Below are 26,199 nucleotides of genomic sequence, written 5' to 3'. Positions count from 1 at the left end.
CACTGCCCCTTTAATACAGCGACGGCGTCCCTTTAATACAGCGACGGCATCCCTTTAATGCAGCGACACTGCCCCTTTAATACAGCGACATTGCCCCATTAATACAGTGACACTGTCCATTTAATACAGCGGCACTGACACCGCCTCTTTAATACATCAACACTCTTTCTTTAATACACCGATACTGCCCCTTTAGAACAGTGACACTGCCTCTTTAATACAGCGACACTGCCCCTATAATACAGCGACACTCTCCATTAATACAGCAACACTGACACTGCCACTTTAATACAGCAACAGTCTCCCTGTAATACAGCGACACTGTCCCTTTAGACCAGCGACACAGCCCCTTTAATACAGCGACACTGCCCCTTTAATTCAGCGACACTGCCCCTTTAATTCAGCGACACTGCCCCTTTACTACACCGACACTGTACCTTAAGAACTGTGACACTGCCCCTTTAATACAGCGATACTGCACCTTTAATTAAGCGACTCTGCCCCTGTTATACAGTGACACTGACCCTTTAATACAGCGCCACTGTTTCTTTAATACAGCGATACTGACCCTTTAGAACGGTGACACTGCCCCTTTAGAACAGCGACACTGCCCCTTTTATACAGCGATACTGACCCTTTAGAACGGTGACACTGCTTCTTTAATTCAGCGACACTGCCACTTTAAAACAGCGATACTGACCCTTTAGAATAACGACCCTGTCCTTTTAATACAGCAACACTGTCCCTTTTATACAGCGACACTGCTCCTTTAATAGAAATACAGTACCCCTTTAATACAGCGACACTGCCCCTATAATACAGCGATACTCTCCCTTTAATACAGTGACACTCAGAACAGCGACACTGCCTCTTTAATACAGTGACACTGCCACTTTAATACAGCGACGCTGTCCCTTTAATACAGCGACACCCCCCTTTAATACAGCGACACTGTCCCTTTAGAACAGCGACACTGCCTCTTTAATACAACGACACTGCCACTTTAATACAGCGACGCTGTCCCTTTAATACAGCGACACCCCCCTTTAATACAGCGACACTGCCCCTTTAATGCAGTGAGACTGTCCATTTAATACAGTGACACCCCCTTTTGAACACAGCAAGACTGTTTCTTTAATACAGCGATACTGAACCTTTAGAACAGTGAGACTTCCCCTTTAGAACAGCGACATTGCCCCTTTAATACAGTGACACTGCCCCTTTACTACAGCGACACTGACCATTTAACACAGTGACACTGCCCCTTTAATACAGCGACACTGACCCTTTAGAACAGTGACACTGCCCCTTTAGAACAGTGTCACTGCCTCTTTAATACAGCGACACTGCCCCTTTAATTATGCGACACTGCCCCTTTAATACAGCGACACTGCCCCTTTAGAAGAGTGACACTGTCCCTATAATACAGCGACACTGTCCCTTTAATACAGCGACACTTAGAACAGCGACACTGCGCCTTTAGAACAGTGACACTGCCTCTTTAATACAGCGACACTGCCCCTTTAATTATGCGACACTGCCCCTTTAGAAGAGTGACACTGTCCCTATAATACAGTGACACTGTCCCTTTAATACAGCGACACTTAGAACAACGACACTGCACCTTTAGAACAGCGACACTGCCTCTTTAATACAGCGACACTCTCCCTTTAATACAGTGACACTGCCACTTTAATACAGCGACACTATCCTATTAATGAAGCGACATTGCTACTTTAGAACAGCGACACAGCCCCTATAATACAGCGACGCTGTCCCTTTAATACAGCGACACTCCCCTTTAAAACAGCGACACTGCCCCTTTAATGCAGCGACACTGCCCCTTTAATGCAGCGACACTGTCCATTTAGTACAGTGACACCCCCTTTTGAATACAGCAAGACTGTTTCTTTAATACAGCGATACTGAACCTTTAGAACAGTGACACTGCCCCTTTAGAACAGCGACACTGCCCCTTTAATACAGCGACACTGCCCCTTTGGAACAGCAACACTGCCCCTTTAATACAGCGACAACGCCCTTTAATACAGCGACGGCGTCCCTTTAATGCAGCGACACTGTCCCTTTAATGCAGTGACACCGCCCCTTTAATACAGTGACACCGCCCCTTTAATACAGTGACACTGCCCCTTTAATACAGCGACACTGCTCCATTAATACAGTGATGCTGTCCCTTTAATAGTGACACAGCCCCTATAATACAGTGACGCTGTCCCTTTAATACAGCGACACTCCCCTTTAACACAGCAACACTGCCCCTTTAATGCAGCGACACTGTCCATTTAATACAGTGACCCCCCTTTTGAACACAGCAAGACTGTTTCTTTAATACAGCGATACTGAACCTTTAGAACAGTGACACTGCCCATTTAGAACAGTGACACTGCCTCTTTAAAACAGTGACACCGCCTCTTTAATACAGCGACATTGTTTCTTTAATACAGCGATACTGACCCTTTAGAACAGCAACACTGCCCCTTTAATATAGCGACACTGCCCCTTTAGAACATAGACAATGCCCCTTTAATACAGCGACACTGCCCCTTTGGAACAGCAACACTGCCCCTTTAATACAGTGACAACGCCCTTTAATACAGCGACAGCGTCCCTTTAATGCAGCGACACTGTCCCTTTAACGCAGTGACACCGCCCCTTTAATACAGCGACACTGCCCCTTTAATACAGTGACACCCCCTTTTGAACACAGCAAGACTGTTTCTTTAATACAGCGATACTGAACCTTTAGAATAGTGACACTGCCCCTTTAGAACAGTGACACTGCCCCTTTAATACAGCAACAGTCTCCCTTTAATACAGTGACACTGCCCCTATAATACAGCGACACTGTCCCTTTAATACAGCGACACTGCCCCTTTAATACAACTACACTACCCCTTTAATACAGCGACACTGTCCCTTTAATACAGTGACACTGTCCCTTTAGAACAGCGACACTGCCCCTTTAATACAGCAAGACTGTCGCTGTGGAAGTGACACTGCCCCTTTAATACAGCGACACTGACCCTTTAGAACAGTGACACTGCTCCTTTAGAACAGTGACACTGCCTCTTTAATACAGCGACATTTCCCCTTTAATTATGCGACACTGCTCCTTTAATACAGCGTCATTGCCCCTTTAGAACAGCGACACTGCCCCTATAATACAGCGACACTGTACCTTTAATACAGCGACACTCTCTCTTTAATACAGCGACACTTAGAACAGCGACACTGCCCATTTTGAACAGCAATACTGTCTCTTTAATACAGTGACACTGCCACTTTAATACAGCGAGATTGTCCCTTTAATACAGCGACACTGCCCCTTTAATACAGTGATATTGTCCCTTTAATACAGCGACACTGCCCCTTTAATACAACTACAGTACAACTTTAATACAGCGACACTATCTTTGGAACAGGAACACTGCCCCTTTAGAACAGCGACACTGCACATTTAATACAGTGACATTGCCCCTTTAATACAGCGACACTGACACTGCCACTTTAATACAGCAACAGTCTCCCTTTAATACAACGACACTGTCCCTTTAGAACAGCGACACTGCCACTTTAATACAGCAACAGTCTCCCTTTAATACAGCGACACTGCCCCTATAATACAGCGACACTGTCCCTTTAATACAGCGATACTGTCCCTTTAATACAGCAACACGGTTCCTTTAATACAGTGACACTGCCCCTTTATAACAGCGACACTGTCCTTTTAATAAAGCCACACTGACCCTAAAATACACCTGCACTGGCCCTTTAACACAGCGACACTGTCCCTTTAGAACAGTAACACTGCCCCTGTAATACGCGACGCTGTACCTTTGATACAGCGATACTGCCCCTTTAATTAAGCGACACTGCCTCTGTTATAGAGTGACAATGCCCCTTTAGAACAGCGACACTGCCCCTTTAATACAGCGACACTGCCCCTTTAGAACAGAGACACTGCCCCTTTAATACACCGACACTGCCCTTTTGGAATAGCAGCACTGCCTCTTTAATATTGCGACAACGCCCTTTAATACAGCGACGGCGTCCCTTTAATACAGAGTCACTGTCCCTTTAACGCAGTGACACCGCCCCTTTAATACAGCGACACTGCTTCATTCATACAGTGACACTGTCCCTTTAATAGTGACACTGTTTCTTTAATACAGCGATACTGACCCTTTAGAACATAGACACTGCCCCTTTGGAACAGCAACACTGCCCATTTAATACAGCGACAGCGTCCCTTTAATACAGCGACACCGTCCCTTTGGAACAGCAACACTGCCCCTTTAATACAGCGACAGCGTCCCTTTAATACAGCGACACCGTCCCTTTAATACAGCGACACTGCCCCTTTAATAGTGAGATTGTCCCTTTAATAAAGCGACTCTGTCTCTTTAATACAGCGACACTGTCCCATTAATGAAGCAACATTGCCCCTTTAATACAGCGACACTGCCCCTGTAATACAGCGACACTATTCCTTTAATTCAGCGACACTGCCCCTTTAAAACAACTACACTACCCCTTTACTACAGCGACACTGTACCTTTAGAACAGAGATACTGCCCCTTTAGAACGATGACACTGCCCCTTTTATACTACGACAATGCACTTTAATGCAGCGACAGCGTCCCTTTAATACAGCGACACTGCCCCATTAATAGTGATGCTGTCCCTTTAATAGTGACACTGCCCCTTTAATACGGCGATACTGACATTGCCACTTTAATACAGCAATAGTCTCCCTTTTATACAGCGGCACTGTCCCTTTAGAACAGTGACACTGCCCCTGTAATACACCGACACTGTACCTTAAGAACTGTGACACTGCCCCTTTAATACAGCGATACTGCACCTTTAATTAAGTGACTCTGCCCCTGTTATACAGTGACACTGCCCCTTTAATACAGCGACACTGTCCGTTTAATCTAGTGACACCACACCTTTAATACAGCGCCACTGTTTCTTTAATACAGCGATACTGATCCCTTTAGAACAGTGACACTGCCCCTTTAGAACAGCGACACTGCCCCTTTAATACAGCATCACTGTCTCTTTAGAACAGTTACACTGCCCCTTTAATACAGCGACACTGTCCATTTAATATAGCGACACTTAGCACAGCGACACTGCCCCTTTAGAACAGTGACACTGCCCCTTTAATACAGCGACACTTTACATTAAGAGCAGTGACACTGCCTCTTTAATACAGCGACACTGTTTCTTTAATGCAGTGATACTGATCCCTTTAGAACAGCGACACTGCCCCTTTAATACAGCATCACTGTCTCTTTAGAACAGTTACACTGCACCTTTAATACAGCGACACTGTACCTTTAATACAGTGACACCACCTCTTTAATACAGCGATACTGACCCTTTAATACAGCGACACTGTCCCTTTAGAATAGTGACATTGCCCCTTTAATACAGCGACATTGCACCTTCAATACAGTGACACTGCCCCTTTAATAAAATGACACTGCCCCTTTAATACAGCGACTCTTTCCATTTATTACAGTGGCACCGCATCTTCAATACAGTGACTCTCTTTCTTTACTACAGCGACACTGCCCCTTTAGCACAGCGACACTGTCCGTTTAATAAAGCGACACTGTCCCTTTAATATAGCGACACTGCCCCTTTAATACAGCGACACTGTGCCTTTAGAACAGCGTCACTGCCCCTTTAATTCAACATCATTGCCCCTTTAATTCAGCGACACTACCTCTTTAATACAGCGACACCGCCCCTTTAATACAGTGACACTGCCCCTTTCATACGGCGACACTGTCCCTTTAATACAGTGACACCGCCCCTTTAATACAGCGACACTGCACCTTTAATACAGTGACACTGTCCCTTTCATACAGCGACACCGCTCCTTTAAAACAACTACACTACCCCTTTAATACAGCGACACTGTCCCTTTCATACAGCGACACTGCTCCTTTAATACAATTACACTCTCCCTTTAATACGGCGACACTTAGCACAAGACACTGCCCCTTTAGAACAGCGACACTGCCTCTTTAATACAGTGACACTGCCACTTTAATACAGCGACACTGCCCCTTTAGAACAGCGACACTGTCCCTTTGGAACAGTGACACTGCCCCTTTAATACAGCGACACTTTACATTAAGAACAGCGACACTGCACCTTTTATACAGCGACACTGTCCATTTAATATAGCGACACTTAGCACAGCGACACTGCCCCTTTAAAACAGCGACACTGCCTCTTTAATACAGTGACACTGGCACTTTAATACAGCGACACTGTCCATTTAGAACAGTGACACTGCACCTTTAATACAGCGACACTTTACATTAAGAGCAGTGACACTGCCTCTTTAATACAGCGACACTGCACCTTTAATACAGTGACACTATTTCTTTAATGCAGTGATACTGATCCCTTTAGAACAGTGACACTGCCCCTTTAGAACAGCCACACTGACCCTTTAATACGGCATCACTGTCTCTTTAGAACAGTTACACTGCCCCTTTAATACAGCGACACTGTACCTTTAGAACAGTGACACTGTCCTTTTAATACAGCGACACTGCCCCTTTAATACATCGACACTGCCCCTTTAATATAACTACTCTCCCCCTTTAATACAGCGACACTGTCCCTTTAATACAGCGACACTACCACTTTAATACAGCGACACTGCCCCTTTAGAACAGTGACACTGCGCCTTTTATACAGCGACTTTGCACCTTTGATACAGCGACACTGCCCCTTTAATACATCGACACTGCCCCTTTAATACAACTACTCTCCCCCTTTAATACAGCGACACTGCCACTTTAATACAGCGATAATGTCCCTTTAGAACAGTGACACTGCGCCTTTTATACAGCGACTTTGCACCTTTGGTACAGCGACACTGCCCCTTTCATTAAGCGACACTGCCCGTTTAATACAGCAACACTGCTCCTTTAGAACAGCGACACTGCGCCTATAATACAGCGACACTGTCCCTTTAATACAGCGACACTGTCCATTTAATACAGTGACACAGCCTCTTTAATACAACAACACTTTCCCTTTTATACACTGAGACTGCCCCTTTGATACAACAACATTGCTACTTTAACATAATGCCACTGCCCCTTTAATACAGGGACATTGCTCTTTAATACAGCGACACCGCCCCTTTAATACAGCGACACCGCCCCTTTGATAGAGAGACTGCCCCTTTAATACAGCGACACATTCCCTTTAATACTGCGACATTGTCCGTTTAATACAGCGACACTGTCCGTTTAATACAGCGACACTGTCTCTTTAATACAGCGACACTGTCCCTTTAATACAGCGACAACGGCCCTTTAATACAGCGACACTGCCCCTTTAATACAGCGACACTGCTCCTTTAATACAGCGACAACGGCCCTTTAATACAGTGACACTGCCCCTTTTATACAGCGACACTTAGCACAACGACACTGCCCCTTTAGAACAGCGACACTGCCTCTTTAATACAGCGACACTGCACCTTTAATACAGTGACACTGTTTTTTTAATGCAGTGATACTGATCCCTTTAGAACAGTGACATTGCCCCTTTAGAACAGCGACACTGCCCCTTTAATACAGTGACACTGTTTCTTTAATGCAGTGATACTGATCCCTTTAGAACAGTGACACTGCCCCTTTAGAACAGCGACACTGTCCCTTTAATACAGCATAACTGTCTCTTTAGAACAGTTACACTGCCCCTTTAATACAGCGACACTGCACCTTTAATAGTGACACTGTCCTTTTAATACAGCGACACTGCCCCTTTAATACATCGACACTGCACCTTTAATAGTGACACTGTCCTTTTAATACAGCGACACTGCCCCTTTAATACATCGACACTGTCCATTTATATAGTGACACTTAGCACAGCGACACTGCCCCTTTAAAACAGCGACACTGCCTCTTTAATACAGTGACACTGCCACTTTAATACAGCGACACTTCACCTTTAATACAGTGACACTGCCCCTTTAATACAGCGACAGTGTCCCTATAATACAGCGACACTGTCCCTTTAATACGGCGACACTTAGCACAACGACACTACCCCTTTAGAACAGCGACACTGCCTCTTTAATACAGTGACACTGCCACTTTGATACAGCGACACTGTCCATTTAGAACAGTGACACTGCCCCTTTAATACAGCGACACTTTACATTAAGAGCAGTGACACTGCCTCTTTAATACAGCGACACTGCACCTTTAATACAGTGACACTGTTTCTTTAATGCAGTGATACTGATCCCTTTAGAACAGTGACACTGCCCCTTTAGAACAGCGACACTGTCCCTTTAATACAGCATAACTGTCTCTTTAGAACAGTTACACTGCCCCTTTAATACAGCGACACTGCACCTTTAATAGTGACACTGTCCTTTTAATACAGCGACACTGCCCCTTTAATACATCAACACTGCCCCTTTAATACAACTACTCTCCCCCTTTAATACAGCAACACTGTCCCTTTAATACAGCGACACTGCCTCTTTAATACAGTGACACTACCACTTTAGTACAGCGACACTGCCCCTTTAGAACAGCGACACTGTCCTTTTAATACAGCCACACTGTCCCTTTAATACAGCGACACTGCCACTTTAATACAGTGATAATTTCCCTTTAGAACAGTGACACTGCCCTTTTAATTCAGCGACACTGTACCTTCAGAAGTGACACTGCGCCTTTTATACAGAGACTTTGCACCTTTGATACAGCGACACTGCCCCTTTCATTAAGCGACACTGCCCGTTTAATACAGCAACACTGCTCCTTTAGAACAGCGACACTGCGCCTATAATAGCGACACTGCCCCTTTAATACAGCGACACTGCCCCTTTAATACAGCGACACTGCCCCTTTAATACAGTGACACCGCCACTTTAATACAACAACACTTTCCCTTTTATACACTGAGACTGCCCCTTTGATACAACGACATTGCTACTTTAACATAATGCCACTGCCCCTTTAATACAGGGACATTGCTCTTTAATACAGCGACACCGCCCCTTTGATAGAGAGACTGCCCCTTTAATACAGCGACACATTCCCTTTAATACTGCGACATTGTCCGTTTAATACAGCGACACTGTCCGTTTAATACAGAGACACTGTCTCTTTAATACAGCGACACTGTCCCTTTAATACAGCGACACCGCCTCTTTAATACAACACTGTCCCTTTTATACACTGAGACTGCCCCTTTGATACAACGACATTGCTACTTTAACATAATGCCACTGCCCCTTTCATACAGGGACATTGCTCTTTAATACAGCAACACCGCCCCTTTGATAGAGAGACTGCCCCTTTAATACAGCGACACATTCCCTTTAATACTGCGACATTGTCCGTTTAATACAGCGACACTATCCGTTTAATACAGAGACACTGTCTCTTTAATACAGCGACACTGTCCCTTTAATACAGCGACACCGCCTCTTTAATACAACACTGTCCCTTTTATACACTGAGACTGCCCCTTTGATACAACGACATTGCTACTTTAACATAATGCCACTGCCCCTTTAATACAGGAACATTGCTCTTTAATACAGCGACACCGCCCCTTTAATACAGCGACACCGTCCCCTTAATACAGCGACACCGCCCCTTTAATACAGAGACACTTCCTCTTTAATACAGCTACACTGTCCCTTTAGAAAAGTGACAGTGCCCCTTTAATACAGCGACACTGCCACTTTAATACAGCGACAGTGCCCCTTTAGAACAGCGACACTGCCCCTTTAATACAGCAACACTGCCACTTTAATACAGTGACAGTGCCCCTTTAGAACAGCGACACTTCCCCTTTAATACAGCAACACTGCAGCTTTAATACAGCGACACTGCCACTTTAGAACAACGACACTGCCCCTTTAATAAAACGACACCACCCCTTTAATACAGCGACACTGCCCCTTTAATACAGCGACACTGCTCCTTTAATACAGCGACAACGGCCCTTTAATACAGCGACACTGTCCCTTTGGAACAGCGACACTGCCCCTTTAGAACAGCGACACCGCCCCCTTAATACAGCGACACCGTCCCCTTAATACAGCGACACCGCCCCTTTAATACAGAGACACTGCCCCTTTAATACAGCGACACTGTCCCTTTAGAACAGTGACACTGCCCCTTTAATACAGCGACACTGTCCCTTTAATACAGCGACACTGTCCCTTTAGAACAGTGACACTGCCCCTTTAATACAATGACACCACCCCTTTAATACAATGACACCGCCCCTTTAGAAAAGTGACACCGCCCCTTTAATACAGAGACACTGCCCCTTTAATACAGCGACACTGTCCCTTTAGAACAGTGACACTGCCCCTTTAATACAATGACACCACCCCTTTAATACAATGACACCGCCCCTTTAGAAAAGTGACAGTGCCCCTTTAATACAGCGACACTGCCACTTTAATACAGCGACAGTGCCCCTTTAGAACAGCGACACTGCCCCTTTAATACAGCAACACTGCCACTTTAATACAGTGACAGTGCCCCTTTAGAACAGCGACACTTCCCCTTTAATACAGCAACACTGCAGCTTTAATACAGCGACACTGCCACTTTAGAACAACGACACTGCCCCTTTAATAAAACGACACCACCCCTTTAATACAGCGACACTGCCCCTTTAATACAGCGACACTGCTCCTTTAATACAGCGACAACGGCCCTTTAATACAGCGACACTGTCCCTTTGGAACAGCGACACTGCCCCTTTAGAACAGCGACACCGCCCCCTTAATACAGCGACACCGTCCCCTTAATACAGCGACACCGCCCCTTTAATACAGACACTGCCCCTTTAATACAGCGACACTGTCCCTTTAGAACAGTGACACTGCCCCTTTAATACAGCGACACTGTCCCTTTAATACAGCGACACTGTCCCTTTAGAACAGTGACACTGCCCCTTTAATACAATGACACCACCCCTTTAATACAATGACACCGCCCCTTTAGAAAAGTGACACCGCCCCTTTAATACAGAGACACTGCCCCTTTAATACAGCGACACTGTCCCTTTAGAACAGTGACACTGCCCCTTTAATACAATGACACCACCCCTTTAATACAATGACACCGCCCCTTTAGAAAAGTGACAGTGCCCCTTTAATACAGCGACACTGCCACTTTAATACAGCGACAGTGCCCCTTTAGAACAGCGACACTGCCCCTTTAATACAGCAACACTGCCACTTTAATACAGTGACAGTGCCCCTTTAGAACAGCGACACTTCCCCTTTAATACAGCAACACTGCAGCTTTAATACAGCAACACTGCCACTTTAGAACAACGACACTGCCCCTTTAATAAAACGACACCACCCCTTTAATACAGCGACACTGCCCCTTTAATACAGCGACACTGCTCCTTTAATACAGCGACAACGGCCCTTTAATACAGCGACACTGTCCCTTTGGAACAGCGACACTGCCCCTTTAGAACAGCGACACTGCCCCTTTAATACAGCGACACCGTCCCCTTAATACAGCGACACCGCCCCTTTAATACAGAGACACTGCCCCTTTAATACAGCGACAGTCCCTTTAGAACAGTGACACTGCCCCTTTAATACAGCGACACTGTCCCTTTAATACAGCGACACTGTCCCTTTAATACAGAGACACTGCATCTTTAATACAGCGACACTGCCCCTTTAGAACAGTGACACTGCCCCTTTAATACAATGACACCACCCCTTTAATACAATGACACCGCCCCTTTAGAAAAGTGACAGTACCCCTTTAATACAGCGACACTGCCACTTTAATACAGCGACAGTGCCCCTTTAGAACAGCGACACTGCCCCTTTAATACAGCAACACTGCCACTTTAATACAGTGACAGTGCCTCTTTAGAACAGCGACACTTCCCCTTTTATACAGCAACACTGCAGCTTTAATACAGCGACACTGCCACTTTAGAACAATGACACTGCCCCTTTAATAAAACGACACCACCCCTTTAATACAGCGACACTGCCCCTTTAATACAGCGACACTGCCCCTTTAATACAGCGACAACGGCCCTTTAATACAGCGACACTGTCCCTTTGGAACAGCGACACTGCCCCTTTAATACAGCGACACCGTCCCCTTAATACAGCGACACCGCCCCTTTAATACAGAGACACTGCCCCTTTAATACAGCGACACTGCCCCTTTAGAACAGTGACACTGCCCCTTTAATACAGCGACACTGTCCCTTTAATACAGCGACACTGCATCTTTAATACAGCGACACTGCCCCTTTAGAACAGTGACACTGCCCCTTTAATACAATGACACCGCCCATTTAATACAATGACACCGCCCCTTTAATACAGCGACAATGGCCCTTTAATACAGCGACACTGCCCCTTTAATACAGCGACACTGCTCTTTTAATACAGCGACACTGCTCCTTTAATACAACTACACTACCCCTTTAATACTGCGACACTGTCCCTTTAGAACAGCGACACTGCCCCTTTAGAACAGCGACACTGCCCCTCTATTTTAGCGACACTGTCCATTTAATAGAGCGACACTGTCCCTTTAATACAGCGACACTGTCCCTTTAATATAGAGACACTGCCACTTTAATACAGCGATAATGTCCCTTTAGAACAGTGACACTGCTCCTTTTATACAGCGACTTTGCGCCTTTTATACAGCGACTTTGCACCTTTAATTAAGCGACACTGCCCGTTTAATACAGCAACACTGCTCCTTTAGAACAGCGACACTGCGCCTATAATACAGCGACACTGCCCCTTTAATACAGCGACACTGTCCATTTAATAGTGACACCGCCTCTTTAATACAACACTTTCCCTTTTATACACTGAGACTGCCCCTTTGATACAACGACATTGCTACTTTAACATAATGCCACTGCCCCTTTAATACAGGGACATTGCTCTTTAATACAGCGACACCGCCCCTTTAATACAGCGACACCGCCCCTTTGATAGAGAGACTGCCCCTTTAATACAGCGACACATTCCCTTTAATACTGCAACATTGTCCGTTTAATACAGCGATACTGTCCGTTTAATACAGCGACACTGTCTCTTTAATACAGCGACACTGTCCCTTTGATAGAGAGACTGCCCCTTTAATACAGCGACACATTCCCTTTAATACTGCAACATTGTCCGTTTAATACAGCGATACTGTCCGTTTAATACAGCGACACTGTCTCTTTAATACAGCGACACTGTCCCTTTAATACAGCGACAACGGTCCTTTAATACAGCGACAACGGCCCTTTAATACAGCGACACTGCTCCTTTAATACAGCGACAACGGCCCTTTAATACAGCGACACTTCACCTTTAATACAGTGACACTGCCCCTTTTATACAGCGACAGTGTCCCTATAATACAGCGACACTGTCCCTTTAATACGGCGACACTGTCCCTTTAATACGGCGACACTGTCCCTTTAATACGGCGACACTTAGCACGACACTGCCCCTTTAGAACAGCGACACTGCCTCTTTAATACAGCGACACTGCACCTTTAATACAGTGACACTGTTTCTTTAATGCAGTGATACTGATCCCTTTAGAACAGTGACATTGCCCCTTTAGAACAGCGACACTGCCCCTTTAATACAGTGACACTGTTTCTTTAATGCAGTGATACTGATCCCTTTAGAACAGTGGCACTGCCCGTTTAGAACAGCGATATTGCCCCTTTAATACAGCATCACTGTCTCTTTAGAACAGTTACACTGCCCCTTTAATACAGCGACACTGTCCATTTATATAGTAACACTTAGCACAGCGACACTGCCCCTTTAAAACAGTGACACTGCCTCTTTAATACAGTGACACTGCCACTTTAATACAACGACACTTCACCTTTAATAGTGACACTGCCCCTTTAATACAGCGACAGTGTCCCTATAATACAGCGACACTGTCCCTTTAATACGGCGACACTTAGCACAGCGACACTGCCCCTTTAAAACAGCGACACTGCCTCTTTAATACAGTGACACTGCCACTTTAATACAGCGACACTTCACCTTTAATACAGTGACACTGCCCCTTTAATACAGCGACAGTGTCCCTATAATACAGCGACACTGTCCCTTTAATACGGCGACACTTAGCACAACGACACTGCCCCTTTAGAACAGCGACACTGCCTCTTTAATACAGTGACACTGCCACTTTAATACAGCGACACTGTCCATTTAGAACAGCGACACTGCCCCTTTAATACAGCGACACTTTACATTAAGAGCAGTGACACTGCCTCTTTAATACAGCGACACTGCACCTTTAATACAGTGACACTGTTTTTTAAATGCAGTGATACTGATCCCTTTAGAACAGTGACACTGCCCCTTTAGAACAGCGACACTGTCCCTTTAATACAGCATAACTGTCTCTTTAGAACAGTTACACTGCCCCTTTAATACAGCGACACTGTATCTTTAGAACAGTGACACTGCCCCTTTAATACAGCGACACTGCACCTTTAATAGTGACACTGTCCTTTTAATACAGCGACACTGCCCCTTTAATACGACAACTCTCCCCCTTTAATACAGCGACACTGTCCCTTTAATACAGCGACACTGCCTCTTTAATACAGTGACACTACCACTTTAGTACAGCGACACTGCCCCTTTAGAACAGCGACACTGTCCTTTTAATACAGCCACACTGTCCCTTTAATACAGCGACACTGCCACTTTAATACAGCGATAATTTCCCTTTAGAACAGTGACACTGCCCTTTTAATTCAGCGACACTGTACCTTCAGAAGTGACACTGCGCCTTTTATACAGCGACTTTGCACCTTTGACACAGCGACACTGCCCCTTTCATTAAGCGACACTGCCCGTTTAATACAGCAACACTGCTCCTTTAGAACAGCGACACTGAAGGCGGAGGGGCATGATAGTGGAGTGGTGAAAAAGGCATATGGGACACTTGCCTTTATCAATCGAGGCATAGATTACAAAAGTAGGGAGGTCATGTTGGAGTTGTATAGAACCTTGGTGAGGCCACAGTTGGAGTACTGTGTGCAGTTCTGGTCATCACATTATAAGGAGGATGTGATTGCACTGGAGAGGGTGCAGAGGAGATTCACCAGGATGTTGCCTGGGATGAGACATTTAAGTTAAGAGAGGTTGGATAGACTTGGGTTGTTACTCTGTAAAATAAGAGCTCATGGTGTAAGGAGTAACTTATTAGCATGGATAGAGGATTGGGTAGCTAACAGGAAACAGAGAATAGGCATAAGTGGGTCATTTTCGGGTTGGCAAAATGTGACAAGAGGAGTGCCACAGGGATTAGTGCTGGGGCCTCAACTATTTACAATGAATATTAATGACTTGGATGAAGGGACCGAATGTATGGTTGATAAATTTGCTGATGACAGAAAGATAAATAGGAAAGTAAGTTGGGATATAGACAGATTAAGTGAGTGGGCAAAAATTTGGCAGATGGAGTAAATATGTCCACTTTAGCAGGAGGATTAGAAAAGCAGCAAATTGTTTAAATGGAAGGAGATTGCAGAACTCTGAGGTACAGAGGGATCTGGGTGTCCTGATACATGAATCAGGGAAAGTTAGTATGCAGATACAGCAAGTGATTAGCAAGGCAAATGGAATGTTGGTATTTATTGCAAGGGAAATGGAATATAAAAGTAGGGAAGTTTTACTCCAGCTGTACAGGGTATTGGTGAGACCACACCTGGAGTACAGTGTATAGTTTTGGTCTCCTTCTTTGAAAAAGGATATAATTGTGTTGGAAGCAGTTCAGAGAAGGTTCACTTGCCTGATGCCTGGTATAAAAAACAAAATACTGGATGCTGGAAATCTGAAATAAAAACAGAAAATGCTGGAAAAACTCAGCAGGTCTGGCAGCATCAATGGAGAGAGAAAAAGAATTAACCTTTTGAGTCCATATGACCCTTCAGAGCTAAAGATTGCATTCCTGGGACGGGGGGGTTATCTTATGAGGAAAGTTTGGACAGGTTGGGCCTGTATTGGAGTTCAGAAGGTTGAGAGCTGACCTTATTGAGACATATAAGATCCTGAGAGGACTTGACAGGTTGGATGCGGAAAGGATGTTTCCCCTTGTGGTGAGACTAGAACTAGGGACACAGTTTAAAAATGAGGTGTTTCCCATTTAAGACGGAGAGGAGAAGAAATTTTTTCTCTCAGAGGGTTGTTAGTCTGTGGAACTCTCTTCCCCAGAGAGCAATGGAAGCAGGGTCATTGAATATTTTTAAGGCAGGGATAGATAGATTCTTCACCAACAAGGGAGTCAAAGGTTACAGGTGTAGGTGGAATGCAGAGTTAAGAGTTAATGCTACAATCAGATCAGCCATAATCTTATAGAATAGCGAAGCAGCATGTGGGGCCGAATGGCCTACTCCTGCTCCTAATTCGTATGTTCGTCTGTAGGACAAATCCAACCCGGCCAATTACCACCCCATCAGTCTATCTCGATCATCAGTAAATTAATGAAAGGGGTCATCAACAGTGCTATCAAGCGGTACTTACTTAGCAATAACCTGCTCACTAACGCCCAGTTTGGGTTCTGCCAGGGTGACTCAGCTCCTGACCTCATTACAGCCTTGGTCCAAACATGGACAAAAGAGCTGAACTCCCGAGGTGAGGTGATTGTGACTGCCCTTGACATCAAGGTCGCATTTGACCGAGTGTGGCATCAAGAAGCCCTAGCATAAGACCATAAGATGTAGAAGCAGAAGTAGTCCATTCTGTCCATTGAGTCTGCTCCACCAATGAGATCATGGCTGATCTGATAATCCTCAACTCCACTTTCCTGCCTTTCCCCCCTAACCCTTGATTCCCTTAGTGATTAAAAATCTGTCTATCTCAGCTTTGAATATACTTAAGGACCAAACATCTACAGCCTTCTATGGTAAAGAATTCCACAGATTAACAACCCTCTGAGAAGAAATTCCTCCTCATCTCTGATTTAAATGGGCGCCCCTTCACTCTGAGATTATGCCCTCTGACACTCTCTCTCAAGGGGAAACAGCCTCTCAGCATCTACCCTGTGAAGCCCCCTAAGAATCTTATATGTTTCAATAAGGTTCATTCTTCTAAACTCGAATGAGTACAAGCCCAACCTACTCAACCTCTCCTCATAAGAAAATCCCTCCATACCCAGGATCAACCTAGTGAACCTTATCCGGACTGCTTCCAATGCCAGTAAATCTTTCCTTAGATAAGGGGACCAAAACTGTTCACAGTATTCTAGGCGTGGTCTAACTAGTGCCTTGTACAGTTTAGCAAGACTTCCCTATTTTTATACTCCATTCCCTTTGAAATAAAGGCCAACATCCATTTGCCTTCCCTATTACCTGCTGAACTTGTATGCTAGCTTCTTGGATTCATGCACTAGGACCCCCAAATCCCTCTGTGCTGCAGCTTTCTTCAGTCTTTCTCCAATTAAATAATACTCAACTCCTCTATTCTTCCTCCCAGTGCATAACCTCACATTTTCCCACATTATATTCCATCTGCCACATTTTTGCCCACTCACTTAACCTGTCTATATCCCTCTGTAGACTCTTTGAGTCATCCTCACCGTTTACCTTCCCACCTATTTTTGTGTCATCTGCAAACTTGGCAACAGTACATTCACGTCCCTCATCCAAGTCATTAATATATAAAACTGGAGTCAAAGGGAATCAGGGAGAAAACTCTCCATTGGTTGGAGTCATACCTAGCACAAAGGAAGATGGTTGTGGTTGTTGGAGGTCAGTCATCTCAGCTCCGGGACATCACTGCAGGAGTTCCTCAAGGTAGCATCCTCAGCCCAACCATCTTCAGCTGCTTCATCAGCGACCTTCCTTCCATAAGGTCAGAAGTGGGGATGTTCGCTGATGCACAATGTTCAGTACCATTCACAACTCCTCAGATACTGAAGCAGTCCATGTCCAAATGCAGCAAGACCTGGACAATATCCAGGCTTGGGCTGACAAGTGGCAAGTAACATTCGTGCCACACAAGTGCCAGGCAATGACCATCTCCCACAAGAGAGAATCTAACCATCGCCTCTTGACGTTCAGTGGCATTACCATCTCTGAAACCCCCACTATTAACATCCTGGGGGTTACCATTGACCAGAAACTGAACTGGACTTGCCATATAAATACTGTGGCTACAGGAGCAGGTCAGAGGCTAGGAATCCTGCAGCTAGTAACTCACCTCCTGACTCCCCAAAGCCTGTCCACCATCTACAAGGCACAAGTTAGGAGTGTGATGGAATACTCCTCACTTGCCTGGATGAGTGCAACTCCTACAACACTCAAGAAGCTTGACACCATCCAGGACTAAGCAGCCTGCTTGATTGGCACCACATCCACAAACATTCACTCCCTCCACCACTGTCGCACAGTAACAGCAGTGTGTACCATCTACAAGATGCACGGCAGGAATTCACGAAGGCTCCTAAGACAGCAGCTTCCAAACCCACGACCACTACCAGCTAAAAGGACAAGAGTAGCAGATACATGGAAACACCACCACCTGGAAGTTCCCCTCCAAGCCATACACCATTCTGACTTGGAAATATTTTGCCATTCCTTCACTGTCGCTGGGTCAAAATCCTGGAACTCTCTTCCTAACAGCACTGTGGGTGTACCTTCATCACATGGACTGCAGCGGTTAAAGAGGGCAGCTCATCACCACCTTTTCAAGGGCAACTAGGAATGGGCAATAAATGCTGGCCCAGCCAGTGAAGCCTACATCCCGTGAATGGTATGGGCATCATTACATCCATCCAGTGTGCCTCCTCTTGTCAATTTGTAGTGAGCTGCTATCAAGTTTTCCTTCACCTTGTGGTTCCTTTGATAACACGGATATATTTTTTACGTCATGCTGCCACCATGTTCTGAGATGATCTTCTGGACTCTAGATGTGCTTGATTAGTAGACAGACTGTAGTCATACACTGGTATCTGCTTAATACTTATTTATTTGTGCCACTTCTAAAGATATTACAGAGGACGCACATTGCTCCTAGGCATGATTCCAACCTCTCTCAAGAATCTAATGCATGATTGACGATATCAGTGGTACATCATACATTATCGTATCTCTAGCATATGCCAAATGTTAACTCTTTATACTGCAAACCATAATCTGTAACCTCATGGCCTGGCATATCCCCCCTATCATTACCATCCAGCCAAGGAAACAACCCTGGTTCAATGAAGAGTGCAGGAGGGCATGCCAGGAGCAGCACCAGGCATACCTAGAAATGAGGTGTCAACCTGATGAAGCTATAACACAGGGCTACTTGTGTGCCAAACAGCATAAGCAGAAAGTAATAGGCAGAGGTAAGCAAGTCCACAACCAACAGATCAGATCTAAGCTCTGCAGTCCTGCCACATCCAGTCGCGAATAGTGGTGGACAATTAAACAACTCACTGGAGGAGGAGGCTCCACAAATATCCCCATCCTCAATGATGGAGGAGGCCAGCACATCAGTGCCAAAGATAAGATAAGGCTGAAGCATTTGCTACAATCTTCAGCCAGAAGTGCCGAGTGGATGATCCATCTCAGCCTCCTCCAGAGGTCCCCAGCATCACAGATGCCAGTCTTCGGCCAATTCGATTCACACCACGTGATATCAAGAAACAGCTGAAGGCACTGGATACTGCAAAGGCTATGGGCCCCGACAATATTCCGGCAATAGTACTGAAAACTTGTGCTCCAGAACTTGCCGCGCCCCTAGTCAGGCTGTTCATTACAGCAATGCCCACATTGGTAAAAGAATAAATAAAAGCAGATTCCTGAACCACCTTATCACTTGCCTGGCCCTCAATGATTTGGGAATATGTACCCCCCCCCTCCCCCCCCTGCTCTTACACCTCCTCAAATTAATCAATTACACGGCCTCTCCATGTTGTTTTTTAATTAATTCATGGGGCGGGGGCATCGCTGGCTGAGCCTGAGCTTAATCCCCATCCCCTAACTGCCCCTGACAAGGTGCTGCTGAGCTGCCTTCACCAACCCGGAGACCCCCGGAGGCGGGGACCCGGGGAGCGCGCCCGCGGCGGGGACCCGGGGCGCGTGTCCGCAGGAGCAGCGGGAGTGGGACCCGGGGCGCGTGCCCGCAGCGGGAGTGGGGGGGTGGGACCCGAAGCGCGTGCCCGCAGGGGCGGGTTATTAATAATTTTCTCCTCGAACCATGAGAACTATGAGTTTGTAAAAGTTCCAAGTCTGAAAGATGGCCGCCGGAGAGGGCGTGGCCTGCCAGTACGGAAATGACGCAACAATACCGCGTGCAGCCCTTATATTTCCGGTTCCGACAAATCGCCATTTTCCTTTTCGATTTCGGCGGTGGTGGCGGTGAGGGAGCGAGAGAGAGAGGTCCGGGTGGGAGGGGGTTATAGAGAGAGGCCCGGGCCGGGGGTTATAGAGAGAGGCCCGGGGCGGGGGTTATAGAGAGAGGTCCGGGTGGGAGGGGGTTATAGAGAGAGGCCCGGGCCGGGGGTTATAGAGAGGGGCCCGGGCCGGGGGTTATAGAGAGGGGCCCGGGCCGGGGGTTATAGAGAGGGGCCCGGGCCGGGGGTTATGGAGAGAGGCCCGGGGCGGGGGGGGGGGCGGGTTATAGAGAGGGGCCGGGGGGGGCGGGGGTTATAGAGAGGGGCCCGGGCCGGGGGTTATAGAGAGGGGCCCGGGCCGGGGGTTATAGAGAGGGGCCCGGGCCGGGGGTTATGGAGAGAGGCCCGGGGCGGGGGGGGGGGGCGGGTTATAGAGAGGGGCCGGGGGGGGCGGGGGTTATAGAGAGAGGCCCAGTGGAATGGGGGTGGGGTGGTTTAGAGAGCGGCCCGGGGGGGGGGGGGGGGGGTGTTATAGAGAGGGGCCCGGTGGGGGGAGTGGTTAGTGGAGAGAGGCCTGTGGGGCGGGGGGTGGTAGAGAGGGAGAGAGACCTTGTTGGGAAGGTGGAGGGGGGGCGCTGCAGAGGGAGAGTCTGGGTGGGGGTTCTGGGCTGTATCGGCATGTGACCAGACCCGGTCATTGGGGTGGTGCTGTGATGATTTTAAGGGTATCTTTTGGCCCTTTAAGATTCTGACTCAAACTCTTCGATTTTTTTTCCAGACAAGATGCAGATTTTTGTGAAAACTCTGACTGGGAAAACCATCACTCTCGAGGTGGAACCGAGCGACACCATCGAGAATGTGAAAGCAAAAATCCAGGACAAGGAGGGTGAGGAGGCAGGGTGTTTGTGGGAGAATGTGTGTTAGTGTGTGGGGGGGTGCAAGGAGGGGTGTTAGTATCTGGGAGTGGGCAAGGAGGGGTGTTAGTGTGTGGGGAGGGGCAAGGAGGGGTGTTAGTGTGTAGGGGGTGGGCAAGGAGGGGTGTTAGTGTGTAGGGGGTGGGCAAGGAGGGGTGTTAGTGTGTGGGGGGCGCAAGGAGGGGTGTTAGTGTGTAGGGGGGTGCAAGGAGGGGTGTTAGTGTGTGGGGAGGGGTGCAAGGAGGGATGTTAGTATCTGGGGGGGGGAAAGGAGGGGTGTTAGTATGTGGGGGGGGTGCAAGGAGGGGTGTTAGTGTGTGGGGGGTGCAAGGAGGGGTGTTAGTCTGTGGGGGGGGTGCAAGGAGGGGTGTTAGTGTGTGGGGGGGGTGCAAGGAGGGGTGTTAGTGTGTGGGGGGGGGCAAGGAGGGATGTTAGTGTGGGGGGGGGCAAGGAGGGGTGTTAGTGTGTGGGGGGGGTGCAAGGAGGGGTGTTAGTGTGGGGGGGGTGCAAGGAGGGGTGTTAGTGTGTTGGGGGGGTGCAAGGAGGGGTGTTAGTGTGTGGGGGGCTGCAAGGAGGGGTGTTAGTGTGGGGTGCTGAGGGGGATCAGTATGGGGGTAGTGGAGAATGATGCGATCAGTTGGTGGGGGTGAGAAGGAGGGGGATCCGTATAGGAGCAACGGGGCAGTGGTAAAGGAGTTAAAAGGGTTAAATTAAGGACAGATTGTATAAACTGCTTGTGTGCCTTTGAGTTTAGGAGTTTGAGGTGTGATTTAATTCATCATTTTAAGGACCTGAAAGTGTGCAGTAATGTAGCTTGAAGAGCATTATCGCCTCTGGGAAGCCCAGAGCAAGAGCCAGACTGTTCAGGAGAGATTCCAGAAAAAGACCTGTTCCACCCACAAGCCTAATAATATCCCAAAAGGCTGCCAAAACATTTGGACTCTAAAGACTTTTCTCATTGTGGCATATGAAATTGAGGTGAAGGTCAAACATGATCTAAACTAAATGGTCTCCTGTTCCTAACCTGGGCCTATTGGAGGTGGAGAATTTGTCAGTGACCAATGGGTTTATTGTTGGGGGGGCGGTGCAGAGGAGTCCCTTGTGAGTTTGCCTGCTAACGCTGTGTTTTGGTGCAGGGATTCCCCCGGATCAGCAGCGCTTGATCTTTGCTGGGAAGCAGCTGGAAGATGGCCGCACCCTGTCTGACTACAACATCCAGAAAGGTCAGTTCACTGGGAATGCTCACTGTCTATCTAGTTGGATTGAGATCTGGTGTTGGGGTGGGGTTTCTGAGTGTGAGTGGGGTGGTTTTATTGCCCTCAGTGGAGGGAGGGGGTTGTTGACTTTGCTTTTTCATTGAATCCTCTGGAATGTTTTAATTTCCATTCAGAGTCGACTCTACATTTGGTGCTGCGTCTGAGGGGTGGTGCCCTGGACCCCTCCCTCCGAATCCTCGCTCAGAAATACAACTGTGACAAGATGATCTGCCGCAAGTAAGCAATGGGATAGGAGAGACAATCTCAACATGGAGTATGTGGGGTCATGTGTGTGCTGAGGCGGGGGCCACTTCTGTGCTTGGATTGAGTAGGGGGTGGTTTGACTGAAGTAGGTGATGTTGCCACATGTGGATATAGCAAGAGGAGGCCATTCAGCCCCTCAAACCTGTTCTATTTTCAGTTAGATCATGGGTGATCTGTATCTCAATCCTATATTTGTGCTCCTGCTCCAGATCACTTCCAGATTCCCACTCCCCTTTGTGTGTAGGAAGTGCTTCCTGACATCAACCCTGAACAACCTGGCTCAAATGTTACGGTTCTTTTTCTTTCTTTCATGGGATGTTGGTGGTGCTGGCTGGGCCAGCATTGGTTGCCCATCCCTAATTGCTCCTGAATTGAGTGGCTTGCTAGGCCATTTCAGAGGGCAGTTAAGAGTCAATCTCATTGCTGTGGATCTGCAGTCACATGCAGGCCAGACCAGATAAGAATGGCAGATTTCTTTCCCTGAAGGGCATTAGTGTAGCAGATGAATTTTTACAACAATTGATAGTCTTGTATTCACCATTACTGAGATTTATTAATTGAATTTAAATTACATCAGCTGCTGTGGTGGGATTTGAACCGATGTCCCCAAAGCATTAGCCTGGGCCTCTGGGTTACAAATCCAGTGATATTACCATTACTCCAATGCCTCCCCCTTTCAATGTCAAAACCCATTATTCTGGAACCTGTAGACCTTATGAAACATTTTAATCATAACTCCGATATTCTCTCAATCTTCAACAGATCCTCATAATTTAACCCTTTTAGCCCTGGTACCATTCTGGTGCTGCACCCCCTCTAAAGCCAATATCTCTTCCTGAGGAGTAGTGTGCAGAACTGAACCCAGTTACTCCAGATAGGACCTGCTCAAAGCTTTAATATAACTGGCCAAGACTTGGAATCCTTTGTATTCCAGCCCCTTGTGATAAAAGCTAGCATTCCATTAGGGTTTTCATTGTTTTATACCAGTCCACTTTTCTGTTGAATCCCTCCCTATAGCTCTAGGGCTTCTTCATAGTTGCGGGCTTCTCACCATTTAAAAAATAGCGGGACTTTTGTTCCTTGGATGACCTCACTTTCCCCGCATGAATTCTACTAGCCACAATTTTGATCTCACTTCATCTATCAATATCTCTTTGCAACTTTATGCTCCCATTTACCCAGTTTACTCTTAATGATACAGACTGGAATCAAAAACACTTTCTAAACTTGTGGTGACTTCAAATGGGAGGGAATAGTCGATATTGAGGGGAACTCAGCGAGGGTTCACCAGACTGATCCCTGGGGTGGCAGGATTGTCATGAGGAGGCCTGTATTTAGTGGAGTTTAGAAGAATGAGGGGATCTCATTGAAATGTATAAAATTCTGACAGGGCTGGACAGACTGGATGCAGGGATGATGTTTCCTCTGGCTTGCGGGGGTTGGTCTAGAACAAGGGTCACAGTCTCAGGATACAGGGTAGGCCATTTAGGACTGAGATGAGAAGAAACCTCTTCACTCCGAGGGTGGTGAACCTGTGGAATTCTCTACCACAAAAATATGGATACCAGGTCACTGAATATATTTGAGGAAGTAAATTTCTGGATTCTTAATGGCGTCAAGGGGTATGGGGAGAGAGCGGGAGTATGGCATTGAGATAAAGGATCCGCTGCCATGAATGGTGGGGCAGACTTGATGGGCTGAATGACCTACTCCTCCTGTTTTCTATGTTTGCCTGCAACAAATTACAGGAATAGATAATAAACTTGCAGAATGGAGAAATAATTGGGCAAATGAAGTTTAACACGCATGCGAGCGAGTACATTTTGGTAAGAAGAATAGGGAGGTCGCTTATTACTTGAAGGTGCAAGTCCCAGTGGGGTAAAGGAACAAAGCGACCTCAGAGTACAAATACATCAGTCACTGAAAGTTACTCCACAAGTTACAAGGCCAAAAAAACCAAACCAAAGCCCTAGGTTTTATTTCTAGAGGGATAGAATTAGGAAGTAGGGAAGTTATGTTGAACCTTTATTCAACTTACTGGTTACTATACTTAGAATACTGTGTGCACTTCTGGTCGCCATATTATAAAAATGATAGAGACGCTGGAGAGGGTGCAGAGAGATTTACAAGGATGATTCCAGAAATGTGGGTATACAGATCAGGAAAGGATTGACAGACTGGGCCTCTCCTCTCTTGGAAATAAAAGGCTGAGGGGTGACCTCATAGAGATTTTTATAATTCTGAAATGTTTTGATCAAGTGGATACAGAGAAGTTTCCTCTTGTGGGGAAGAGCAGAACTAGAGACCATCAATATAAGATAGTCATCGAGAAAACCAATAGAGAATTCAGAAGAAACCTATTTACCCAGAGAGTGGTGAGAATGTGGAACTCACTACCACATTAAAGCGAATAGAATAGATGCATTTAAGGGGAGGCTGGACAAGAGTATGATGGAAAAGGGAATAGAGGGTTGTGATAGATTTAACTGAGGAAAGATGGGAGGAACCTTGAGTGGAGCATAAACCCAGCAGGGACTCTGAAATGGGGCCTGAAGAACGATCATACAGACTCAAAACGTCAACTCTTTCTCTGCACAGATGCTGTCAGACCTGCTGAGGTTTTCCAGCATTTTCTGTTTTTGTTCCAGCAGGGACTGGTTGAGCTGTATGGCCTGTTTGTATCACATATCATGTGTAATCCTAACTCAGTACATGTGAGCTTGGATGTGCAGTTCTTTCTCTGCAGTCCTAGGGTATTTTTCTGTGGCCCTGAGTTGCAGGGTCTGTAGGGGTGTGATGCTTTTTCTTGTGATGACTTTTAACTGTATGTCTGCCTGTCCACAGATGCTACGCCCGCCTGCATCCTCGTGCATCAAACTGTCGTAAAACCAAGTGTGGCCACACAAACAACCTGCGCCCCAAGAAGAAGCTGAAGTAAATATCGGAGGCACTTACTGCCCTCGGTAAACTTGTGTTTGTGCTAAATTTCCAATAAAAGCACACGTTGTATCACTCTTGTTATTTGCTGCATACCTTCAGGTGCATCAGCTACTGATGATCAAATCATAGGTGTTGCTGTAATGGGGTGTGTGGGAGGAGTGGGATTTTTGGGGGAAGATGTGGGGAACTTTGGACCATAATCTGAGTATTGTGGATCTGATCTTTGCCGTTAAATGTGCTTTCAGTAGAGGAAACTGAAGCTAATTAGGAAACATTCTGTATGGTTTGTAAAGTCAATTAATAGACATGGCTGTCATGCAAATCAAGATCGCACATCCAGCAGCTTGGTGAATGGCCAAGTAACTGGTTTTGATATTGGCTGTGGAATCTCTGCAACATCTGGTTTACCACCTCCAATGG

The 26,199-nt window shown here is 46.5% G+C and overlaps 1 protein-coding gene across 2 annotated transcripts; it reads left to right on the top strand.

Annotated features, from left to right (window-relative positions):
• Positions 1-20,207: 20,207 nt before the first annotated feature.
• uba52 (ubiquitin A-52 residue ribosomal protein fusion product 1) lies at positions 20,208-25,851 on the top strand. Of its 2 annotated transcripts, none has more exons than XM_078556233.1 (5): positions 20,208-20,430; positions 21,184-21,291; positions 22,456-22,542; positions 22,710-22,812; positions 25,684-25,851. In XM_078556233.1, the coding sequence occupies exons 1-5, from the start codon at positions 20,346-20,348 to the stop codon at positions 25,775-25,777; spliced, it is 477 nt and encodes a 158-aa protein (XP_078412359.1). In that variant the 5' UTR covers positions 20,208-20,345; the 3' UTR covers positions 25,778-25,851. The 2 variants fall into 2 exon arrangements, with proteins under 2 accessions (XP_078412359.1, XP_078412358.1); XM_078556232.1 differs by having other exon boundaries at positions 20,411-20,451.
• Positions 25,852-26,199: the final 348 nt, after the last annotated feature.

This window comes from Cetorhinus maximus, chromosome 13, assembly GCF_964194155.1.
Source record: "Cetorhinus maximus chromosome 13, sCetMax3.hap1.1, whole genome shotgun sequence".
Classification (NCBI taxonomy): Eukaryota; Metazoa; Chordata; class Chondrichthyes; order Lamniformes; family Cetorhinidae; genus Cetorhinus; species Cetorhinus maximus.
The sequence above is the reverse complement of the archived record's forward strand: the minus strand, read 5'-3'. Positions and strand labels throughout refer to the sequence as shown.